General features: G+C 38.7%; 1 protein-coding gene across 1 annotated transcript; it reads left to right on the top strand.

Annotated features, from left to right (window-relative positions):
- Positions 1 to 297: 297 nt before the first annotated feature.
- On the top strand, positions 298 to 10,069 carry LOC105039502 (65-kDa microtubule-associated protein 1). The gene is made up of 11 exons (XM_010915670.4): positions 298 to 440; positions 1,385 to 1,486; positions 1,563 to 1,651; positions 1,735 to 1,938; positions 4,381 to 4,638; positions 4,713 to 4,928; positions 6,940 to 7,095; positions 7,212 to 7,523; positions 8,158 to 8,245; positions 9,275 to 9,423; positions 9,504 to 10,069. The coding sequence occupies exons 3-11, from the start codon at positions 1,580 to 1,582 to the stop codon at positions 9,816 to 9,818; spliced, it is 1,770 nt and encodes a 589-aa protein (XP_010913972.1). The 5' UTR covers positions 298 to 440; positions 1,385 to 1,486; positions 1,563 to 1,579; the 3' UTR covers positions 9,819 to 10,069.
- Positions 10,070 to 11,519: the final 1,450 nt, after the last annotated feature.

Below are 11,519 nucleotides of genomic sequence, written 5' to 3'. Positions count from 1 at the left end.
TTGTTTTCTATTTTTTTTTATCATTTTGCACTTAAAATTTTAGATTTTTCTCTCTTTTATTTTATACACCTTATTCTGTTATGCTGTTGTCTATTCGTCAAAATGACATCACAATTCATTTATTAAACTTGAGGGATTTCATCGTGCAATAACAGAAAGGGAGGGAGTTATATGAAAATTAATAAACGTAAATATTTCATAGAAGGTAAGCGTACTGTTGGTGATCGTATCCAATATTTTCACAGGCATATAAAAGGCCCCACAGGGTCTGCTGCCTTCAATTGTGCTGGTCCCTTGCTTCTCTTCTGTCTTTTGTCCGAAACATCCAGTGGGCGACTGTCTCCTCTCTCTCTCTCTCTCGGAGAGCGCAGGTGAAGTACCCAGGAGAACCTTCAGATCTGATCAGAAGTTCACAAAACGCCGGCGTTCCGGCGCCGCAGGTAAGCCCTCGGTCTCTTTTCCTCGCATTTCCTTTCATATGGTTTGCTGGAGCTCTCCACTTCCTGGTGATCTCGTAAGGAAAGCCGTTCTTTTTGACTTCTTCGTGCTCGAACGGCCTCGATTGGATGGAAATCGGGATCTTGGGCTCTAGGAGTCAGGCATGGGGTGGCCTCCGGGTGAATGTGGGTTTCTTGGCCGGATTGATTGAAGTTCGGTTGGAATGAGGGTTTATTGATGTCTTTCTCTGGTCGAGTGTCGGAGTGTGTCATCGATTCCCTGAGATTGAAGCAAACTAGGTGCGAGAAGTGGTTTGGTTGAAAAATCTTGACGCTTTCAGAGCTGTCACGTCATTCTTTCTTCATTCTTTTTCTCCCGTGGTCAAAACTTTGGTGGGATGGTGGTTTTGAGTTTCCAGGGGTTTTGGGCTTTGGACTGGTGCAGTGTATGTTTCTCCAGATTTCCCTGTCTTTCTCTACATGGAAAGCTTAAATTTTAGGATTTTGACATGAAAAAAGTTTATCTTTTTTTGCTTAATATGCTTACCCTCTGGAGCCAGAGAGACACAGCTGGTATTGCTGTTGAATTGTTATGCGATCATTATGCCTTGAGTAAAATTCAACTGTTCCGGCAATATGATGGTTGTATGTTTAAAAATTGTTCTTTTTTTTTTAAAAAAAAAAAAATTACTTCTCCACTTGGTAGATGTAGTGCTAACTGCACGGGTGATGGTTACCAGTTAACTGATTGGTTATTGGCGTATACTACCCTGGCTAGCCCTCTATTCACAAATGCACGATTTTTGTCGAAATTTTTAAGATTTTGATGTTATCATTGCATACTGAAATTTCCCGTACTATCTCAGCACTTGCTTCAACTCATGTACACGGAATACCATTGTATCTTTTTCATCCTGTTGTAACACGGATCTTTTAAATTTTTGCAGCATTGTAGCAACTCAGCTATCTGATGTATTCAAGTTCACCATAAGATAAGCGACAACAACTGCATATGCTGCATCAATCTACTGAAGGGCACCGACTTTAAGGTCTGTTTCCTTGATTCACATTCTCCACTATCATGCAACCGCAACACATCCAATTATAGAGTCATTTTCTATGTAGGTTGTCTTGAGCTACAAATGGCCGTCACAGGAACCAAGAATCCATTATTAGGTGAAACCACATGTGGTTCTTTGCTGCAGCAGTTGCAGGTATCTCATTTTTTTATGTGCAACTTTTGCTTTCAATGGAAGAAGCAATACAGTGTACTAGATACATGATCTCTTTGTTTTAGGTAATATGGGATGAGGTTGGTGAGAGCGACGAGGAACGTGACAAAATGCTGCTTCAGCTAGAACAAGAGTGCCTGGATGTTTACAAGAGGAAAGTTGATCAGGCATCAAGATCACGAGCACTCCTTCTCCAGGCCTTGGCTGATTCTAGGGTGGAGCTTGCTAGACTTCTTTCTGTGCTTGGAGAAAAGTCTTTTGTTGGCATCGTGAGTTTTTACAAAATACTAATGCTCTAGCAAACATTAACTATTTAGATGGTGTTTTTATTTCTTGAAGGCCACCCTTTAGAAACTTCATGAGATGATTAGAATTTACACGTTATTTCACTATGCTATATTGGAGCATATGTATGAGCTAGCGCTTGCCACTTCTGGGTAAGGAATTCTATTTCACCAGGAAAAATAACTGGAATTTGAACAATAAGAATTTAATTATTTATAGTCGGTGTGATTTCTGCGCAAAGTTGTCTTTTTATAAAATAATAGTTTATGCTTGGGGAAAGAAAAATTATTTTTTTCAAGATGTTAATTTTGAATTTTCATAGTTAAGCTTCAACTTGTCCATGTAGACTAAGTTATAATATATTGCATTTTAATTATTGATAATAATTTTATCAATTGCTTCATAGAGATATGAACTGGGATATATGATTTAATATGTAGAGGAAGAGATATATTATCCATTCAGATCAGGATTTCAAAAACCACTGAAACGGGATGGTACATTCAGTACTGTACCATTCTAGCACAAAAAATGGCTGCAATACGGATGTTGGAATGCCGAAACAGCTGTATAGGTATGTACTGGATGTACTGGTGCTGGTGTGTACTGGCATATACCAGCTGATATGTTTTTACAGTTATTTGGAATATGTTAGTTTCAGTACATACTGTCCTACCAATACCTTATCATTTCTATGGAAAAATGGCACGGGGTTCAGTATTGGTATTTAAAACCTTGATTTGAATTTATAATTGATAGTGCTTGTGGGGAGGGTGGCCCTTTGTGCAGCAGTAAGGTTGCTGCATTGTGACATGGAGGTCATAGTTCAAAACATGGAAACAACCTCTCCAACGCACAAGGTAAGGCTGCACCCTCCCTGGAACCCGCAACAGCGGAGCTCATGCACATTGAAAGTATTTGTGGAGGGAAAAAAGAGCATACTTTCACTGTATATTAATATGCTGATTGTGAAAGCCCCTCTTTACCGCTTCCATCCACTATGTCCTCCTTAGATACTCAGACCCACTACATACCCCTTAAACACCAAATGCAACAACTTTTGACCACTACTTTTGCTAACTCCTGACCTTTGTACTCGGTTGTTTATAGGCAACCATCCCATCTTCTTCCATTACTTAGAGCTATTGTCTTCTCCTTCCCAATTCATCTACACCCACCATTTGCTATTTCAACCATCGAAACCTACATCTTTCTCCTGACTCTCTTTCTTATTTGTCCTTACTCTATTAGTCAAACCTACCATCCCACTTCTTCCTCGATCCCTTTCACCTGCTGTCCTTGCCCTCTAACCTTACTTTCTTGTTCATTGAGCTACCACTTGCCCCAACTCTAGTATGGCCTCTCTCTCATGTGCTAATGTCCTTTCAATGCCCTTTCTGACCTTCTTCCTTTCGATGCCCTTTCTGACCTTCTTCCTTTCGATGCCCTTTCTGACCTTCTTGCATTGGGAAGAGAACATATTGAAAATGGAGAATGGACAGGGGACCGTTAGATAGGGTCGTGGTGGATGAAATATTGCAAGAGAAGTTTATGACACTCAGATAATGGGAAGGTAGCCAACAAAAGTACTGTCATTTAAGCAGTTGGGACAGAAACATTGTTGTGGCATCCATGTAGGTGGAGTGAATGAGAGTAGTAGTATCATATACTCACTATAGGTGGGATGAGATTTCATTCTAGGAATGGGATGGAGAAAACAAAAAATAGGACTTCTCAAGATATTTCTGATACAAATTTAGCTCTTCCAAACATTAATAGGCTTTTGGTACTTGGATACAAAGCATAATACAATGCAGTGTCTTATTTCTTATTTCAAATTATCATGTGTCTTTTCCATTTGACATCCCTTCACTAGGAAGAGGTCCAGACCACCTTATCTCCCCCACAACCAGTCAACCACCCAAAAGAGAAAAAACAGAGAGACACATATGTATTTGCTTATATGCATGCATTTGAAGGCATGTGTAGCCAGTATACCTTGTAATAGAGATCCAAGTTGCGGGTCTTTTGGAGCATTGCATGTTTAACACCATCCCTGAACAGCTGGAATATTACTGAAGTGCATATTGGCATGGAAAGCAACTTCCTACTCATAGTCAAAATAAAATGCAGTTCACTTCTCCTTGCTGTGCAAGTTCTTCATGCAGATAGGTGGCTTTTCCAGTTCTTGCACTTTTTCTGTGTGATATTACTAACAATCTGCTTATTGGGGAATCCGAGTAGGAAAACACTTATTGTATTTTGGACAATGTGGTATCTGGCTCTAAATGCTATAACATATACATGAAAATAACAAATTTCTTTTGTGAATGTTGTTGCCAAAGTTACTTTGATGTGGTTTCTTTTTGCATCATTGTAAATTAGGTTGACCTTGATCAGTGAGTTGTCTTTGGTATTCTATACAGCCTGATAAATCATCTGGCACAATCAAGGAGCAACTAGCAGCTATAGCACCAGCACTGGAACAACTACGCCAGCAGAAAGAGGACAGAATAAAGGAGTTTGCTGACGTGCTTTCACAAATTCAGAAAATGCAGGGAGAAATTGCTGGAACTTTAAAAATTGGTGAGCAGAAGGGGACACCGGCAGTTGATGAGGAGGATTTGTCACTAAAGAAGTTGGATGAGTACCACTGTCAACTCCAAGAACTCCAGAAAGAAAAGGTTACTACTGAAATTGTTCATGTTAATTTTGAAACTGCTACATGTATACCAACATTTGTGGTGCTTTTTGGCAGAGTGATAGGCTGCATAATGTTCTTGACTTTGTCAGCACAGTGCATGATCTTTGTGCTGTCCTTGGGATGGATTTCTTCAGTACCATAACTGAGGTTCATCCTAGCTTAAATGATTCTGTTGGCGTGCAGTCCAAAAGCATTAGCAATGATACCTTATTGAAGCTTTCTAAGATGGTCATAGCACTTGAAGAAGATAAAAGAATGAGACTGCAAAAGGTAATTCTTGTTCTGTAATATTATGTAGCTAGTTCTTTAAACAGTTAATGCAAATTCAATGTCCGACTAGTGGAATATTTTTCCTGCATGCTGCAACAGAAATCTGGTGCTATATTCCCTTTTGATAGTTATGCAGCTTCTTTCAGGCTTGCTGTGTGCCTAATTTGTTTGGATCTAGTGGAAGTTGAAGATTGTCCTGCATCCATCTTGTACACTGTCAAATGACCATCACATTATTGTTGCAGCTTATTAATGTTCTTATTGCAAACTTGACCTTTTATGGATTATTTACATGTCAACATTCGTCATTCTTATGTCTGCTTCACCCATGTTACTTTCATGTGCTTTCACTGTTGCTGCATATTATGATCTAAATATTATATTGCCAGCCTTGACACAATATCCTGATATGATTTAAAATGCATGAACACAAATTGAATTTATTTAGGTTGGTTTGTTTTATGTCTCCTTTTTGTCTGTGAACATTTGTTTTTAACAATGCATGATTACACAATACGTGTGTATGTAAAAAGACATATTTTACATGTATTTTCCTTGACATAAGATGGTAAATCATATGCAACATAAGCTACAGCTTTAAAATGGTTAATAGGTTTGAATATATGTTGGAGGTTTGGAGAAGAAGAGAGGATGATCTGATAAAAAAAACTTTGACAGCACATATGAGAAAGAAATTGATGAGGCTTGGGATGGGGTTGTCTCTTGGTTTTGGCTTGTCTTAATAAAATGTATAGTTGTATCAACACAGACATTCTTTCTGAAAAAGAAGGTGAACTATTTCAAGACTTTGTTACAGATTATAAGTAAACATATTACAAATTGTAAGATTTTATAAGATGCTGTTGCATTCTTTGTATATGTTAATTTTTATTAGTTCATGTTTGTTGTTTTTAGAAGTATACATAACATGAACTTTGTAATCTGTGGGATCTGAACTTCTTTTTGCAGGACATAGTTCAAATCTGATCTTTAGATTAATTAATCAGTTATAGAAATGCCGGCGAGGTTATCTGCTCATGAACATGATAAACTCAAATGAATTGGTCATATCAATTTGTGATATATCTCTGTTTAGTTTCTTAAGATAACTTGGTTATTATCTCAGTCTCTAAAGTGTCTCCATCTTTTGTCCTGCCAAAAAGTTGGCAATGAAACTAGGCAAGTAAAATGAAAGCGTACTCAGACCAAGAGAGTCTTTGCCTACATGAGTCCAGGTCACATCATCGGTTTTCAGTCCCTTGACCAAGATCTGAGCCCTCTCATCCCTTTCTCAAACTCAAACAAGGCCTACCGAACTACATCCATGCACCTGAATATCCATGGGGAAAAGAAAATTAAATTGTATTTTAATTATTCTATATGTTCAACCATCAACAGGAACTGCTTAATATCTGCACAGTTGATGTAATTGATGACATGATTTTTCTGAACTGAAGATGGAGCAATATATATCACCTAATTATTTTACTTGCTTGTGTTATCTATCTATCTATCTATACCGGTCACAGTCGGTCTAGTTGCACCAGGACTTAACCAGAAGATCTCCCGTCTAGCTGTAGCTAGGAATCCGGCTGAAACAACCAACATCTAAGTTGAGCAGAATCGCTTTCTTCCAATTAACCATTGTATGTCAAAGCACAGGAGTTCCTCTTGTGGAAAAAAGCTTCTTTCGCTTTTCTGGTTCACTTTGCCGGATGGCAGGAGTCAAGGCAAGTTAGGATTATTCTGTATCGAAGCGTACCGAAAACACATTGTAGATAGGATAGAATCCCCGCTTCCTGGGTTCCATGTGGGTCTTGGCCTATCAGCTCTTGTGCACTCATTGGCTGTTCTCGAAGAACTGGGCGCATATATATATATATATATATATATATATATATATATATATATATATATATTGTTTTAGTCCTGAACTGTGAAATTTTATGTAATGTTTCTTTTTTTTTTTTTTTTAAATGGATGTAACAAGTGATTTTCATGCTTAACTCAGCTTCAAGAGCTAGCAGCTCAGTTGACTGAGCTTTGGAATCTAATGGATACCCCTACGGAGGAGCGGAGTTTGTTCAATCATGTTACTTGCAATATCTCTGCAACAGTGGATGAGGTCATGGTTCCTGGAGCCCTTGCCCTTGATCTGATTGAGCAGGTTGGTCAATTGCACCAAATTTTGAGCTTTTTGTCCCCCGGCAAATTTTTGAATAAAACTTGAATTCACTTGGCGTGCTCTAACTTTTTTTTAAAAAAAATTTCTTTTACACAAAGGCTGAGGTTGAAGTTGAAAGGTTAGATCAACTAAAGGCCAGCAAGATGAAGGAAATAGCTTTGAAGAAACAGACTGAGCTTGAAGACATATATGTTCGTGCTCACGTTGAGATAGATTCCGCAGCTGCTCGAGAGAAGATAATGTCTCTAATTGACTCTGGGAATGTCGAACCTTCAGAATTACTAACAGACATGGATAATCAGATATTAAAAGCCAAAGAAGAGGCCCTTTGCAGAAAAGAAATTTTGGAGAAGATTGAGAAATGGATGTCAGCATGTGAAGAGGAGAGCTGGCTTGAAGACTATAATCGGGTACTGAATTCACTTCTTCTCTAATATAGATTATATGTACTGGATTCACTTCTTCTCTAATCTAGATTGTATTTTTATCCTTTTCAGCTCTTAGTTCAGTTGGGTTACTTCCAATGGCGTTGGCTTGTGGAATTTGCTTGTTCAATATTTGCATGTGATGATGACGACATATAAAGACACTGACCTTGTTAACCTGGATTAACTGTCATACAAATCTTGTTCTTTCAATTGACCTTGGAGGTTAATCATCCTAGTCATCTTTCAGTAATAGTTGCTTCCAAACTAAGTTTACCAGAAAATGCATCTTTGCAGCTAGGCCCATTAGAAAACATGCTTCTTGAATATTCTGTTTATGTATTTTGTGTTCAAAAAGTTGAAATGTAACTGTTGAATTTCAAACCTCACATGTATGTTCCATATGCCTTTCTGAAACCTGCCCTGTGACCTTTTGCTCGGCCTATTCATTAGGAGATCATGCATGTTTTGGAATTTCTTTCAGCACTTAGTGAGAAATATTATTGGAACAGAGGATAAACTATCCAGATGAGTCATTTTGCAGGCCCAAATAATTTTCCTAATACATGCATGCTGACCTCCTGATTTAAACCTTCTGATGTTATACTTTCTTTTTCAGGATGAAAACAGATATAATGCAAGCAGAGGTGCACACTTAAACCTCAAGCGTGCGGAGAAAGCTCGTATATTGGTAAACAAAATTCCAGGTATGTTTAAACAACTTCATTGGACTTCCTTAAAGCCCTTTTCTTGTTAAGACTCGACTTTCAAAGATACAAAGATCAGCTTTTGTAAACTAATTGGCAAGGTTCACACACATGTATATTTAGCACTAGGAGGGGTTGCAGTGCTTGCATGCCCGGCAATATCTGAACAGAAACGGTTCCACTTAAAAATCTGACGCAAAGACATTTACTCTTCTATCCATATCGGGGCCCATTACTTTTAAATACTATCTATTGCTGTGCCAGTGTACCAGCCGGCTTTATTAATTTATGTTTGTGTGCTTCCAGTTGTAGGGTCTTGTTGTGACTAATGTGCCTGCACATGGAGGTTCTTGGAAGCCAGCATGCTTAGATGTTACGCTAGCTTGTTTCCTGCATAATGATGAAATTATATGAGTAAAGCCTAAGATTAAATTCTCGAGCACATTGCTGTATAAACTTTCTTCACCACAGTAGCTCTCTTTGGATGCTAGGAAAATAAAGAAAATGACTGGATTTTAGGCAATCTAGGCACAATTATCTCTTAATAGGAAAAATGAGCACCCATTCTCTCATTTTCATCTCCTTTGCATTCCCTTCCCCTGCATCCAGCCTGAGCTAACTTTGGGAAAGGTGAAATGTTTCTAGTATGATAGAATGCAAGAAGATCAATTGCTAGAGAAATTGTGATGGATTTTTTTTTTTAAAATAAATGATATCTAAAATTATACCTCTTTCATCATTTTTGAATATACTCTGCTGCATTGCATTTCTAGTTACAATATCAATTTGATACTATAATCATTTCTTGTAGATTCATGGCACTAGATAACGAAAAGCTGAATGCTACTTAAACATTAAACTTGGATCTGCAAGCCTGTATTTGATGGTTGACGAAACATTTAATCAACATTAGGCTTGCAAAAGATGTTTGTTTTTATCAAGATTCAATTGACAATAAAAATTATACTTGATGGCTGATTAAAGGTTCCAGTGTCAGTAAATAGCTAAAAATTTCTCATGTGGTCCTAGCTCTTGTTGACACACTGGTGGCCAAGACTCGGGCATGGGAGGAGGATCGTGGCATGTCATTCACGTACGACGGCGTTCCTCTTCTTGCAATGCTGGATGAATATACCATGCTAAGGCAGGACAGAGAGGAAGAGAAACGAAGACTAAGGGTACTTTATTTTATCCTTTTCATGATCTCCCCCCTACCGTTCTTTTTAATTTCTCCCGTGTTGTGCTATCGAATTTCCAGGACCAGAAGCGGTTCCACGAGCAGCTGAACACCGAACAAGAGGCTTTGTTCGGCTCCAGGCCAAGCCCAGCTAGACCACTTGGCCCAAAGAAGGTGGTGGGCCCTCGTGCCAACACAGGAGCATCAAATGGAACCCCCAGCAGAAGGCTTTCTCTTAACACCCATCACGGTAGCAGCAATGGTGTTCGATCTGTGAGCAGGGATGGGAAGAGAGAAGTTGGTCGCCCTGCCGCTCCGGTAAACTATGTAGCCATCGCAAAAGAGGATGCAGCCTCTCCCGTGCCCGGTAGCTACCAGGCTCCTGCTTCTCCGTGACATCGATGTGGGTAAGTTATTTATGCTATTTTAATTGTTGCAGTCTGTGTTAGGCTTGATGTGATAAATACTATGGTCGACTTGTTCCTCGAAGTTCTATTCTTGATAAATTAATATTTAACGGAGGAGCGTTTATGTGATAAAGACTGCTCTTGTAATGTTGTCTTTGGTTGTAGATATTTGTTAAGGCCAAAGACGGTCGTTCTGTCCTTCACTTTGACCTGAGAGACTATTAAACAGACGTTTTGTTACTTCATTATTGCACAACTCTTTGGCAGACTCAATGCGGATTCCATTGCTGTCTTAACGAATTCTTGTAGACAGATTACCTCCACTGGGAAGTAGAACAGCCGGTGTAATAGCCAACCAGGGCCTTTGGTTGTGTAGTTTTCTGTTTATATATATATATATATATATATATATATAGAGAGAGAGAGAGAGAGAGAGAGAGAGAGATTAGAATTAGATCAACTGGATTTGGATTTGGATTTGGCCGGATTAAAATTTTATAATAGGGTCCTACATTAATGATCTAAATTTAATATAGATTTTTAGTCTATGTATCAAGTGATTATATGATTTTGTGGTAGAACCATGCCTAGTGAGCCGCATCACATGTAGGCTGTAAGTCAAAAGTACCAGCAGTAACAGTTCGGAATTGCTGCTGCAGGCAAACAAGATTTGGAGTCCAAAGATTTTGGAAATGGGAGGTTTAATCATCTTTTTCCAAAGATATAGTGAATCTTCCTCCCACTTTGATGTGATTATAAAATACTTTTGGGTGGGATGGGGTGAGGGGGTTAATAAGCATACGGTGGAAATGGGAAATCGAGTCGTGCGAGGATACTTGCTCTGGCCGTAGCAAATAAATGTCGCTTCCAGGTATTACCAACTTACCGCTCTTTTCAATTTCAAAAGTTGATTCAACTTGGTTCCGATCCAATTGTTCATACCAAACTAATAGGTCCAGAATTCAGCTCCGATCAATACCTAATTGATGGTACTTATATGTCATTGCAGGGTTCACAAACTCTGCAGCTCGGGAGAGCTCCATGGAGTTAGGGAGCAGCAAAGACTTCGAGTCCTGTAATCTCGGCAACCCAATTAGGATGTACACGCAGGCTCGACTGGGTGAGCCTCGATGTGCAGTGGAAAGCTTGAATGGCCTCAAATTGCATGTCCAGGTGGTGCCCTAAGTCGAAACCAGCAGGCAAAAGCAGCTCAAGCTATGTAATCGGCATGCAACCTGATCCAACCTATTTAATCTAGGTATCTAAGTGTATTAGACTCTCGGCCTAATAATATTGAGCCTGTTAACCAAATTACCTATTTAAAAAACTGGGGGAGAAAAAAACATAGATCCTACGGATAGAAACAAAAATGATAAATAAATTCACCATCATCAACCCTTCAATCACCGACCGTTACACATCCAAAAACATAACAAAGACGAACTAATAGGTAATGCCTTATCAATGCACTAAGGCTGATAACTTGCATGTATTATTAAACTTGATAACTTTGTCCATAAATAAAGTCCAAACTCATTCTAGAGACCCAAAATCAAACACATAACAAAGACAAACAGCATCAGATCTATACTGCAGTAAAATCACTCTGAATTCTTCATTGGGACAAAATAACACACAATTGCATGGCGTCTAAGACATAAAAATATTAGGTAGCGTATTAGAATTCAAT

Source organism: Elaeis guineensis, chromosome 1 (genome assembly GCF_000442705.2).
Source record: "Elaeis guineensis isolate ETL-2024a chromosome 1, EG11, whole genome shotgun sequence".
Lineage (NCBI taxonomy): Eukaryota > Viridiplantae > Streptophyta > Magnoliopsida > Arecales > Arecaceae > Elaeis > Elaeis guineensis.
The sequence above is the reverse complement of the archived record's forward strand: the minus strand, read 5'-3'. Positions and strand labels throughout refer to the sequence as shown.

Bases quoted from the DNA above. Each gene is read 5' to 3' on its own strand.
- LOC105039502 (XM_010915670.4), top strand. From the start codon at position 1,580: ATGGCCGTCACAGGAACCAAGAATCCATTATTAGGTGAAACCACATGT. The intron at 1,652-1,734 runs GTATCTCATTTT...TCTTTGTTTTAG, and splicing joins CTTTGCTGCAGCAGTTGCAG to GTAATATGGGATGAGGTTGG. The intron at 1,939-4,380 runs GTGAGTTTTTAC...TATTCTATACAG, and splicing joins AAAAGTCTTTTGTTGGCATC to CCTGATAAATCATCTGGCAC.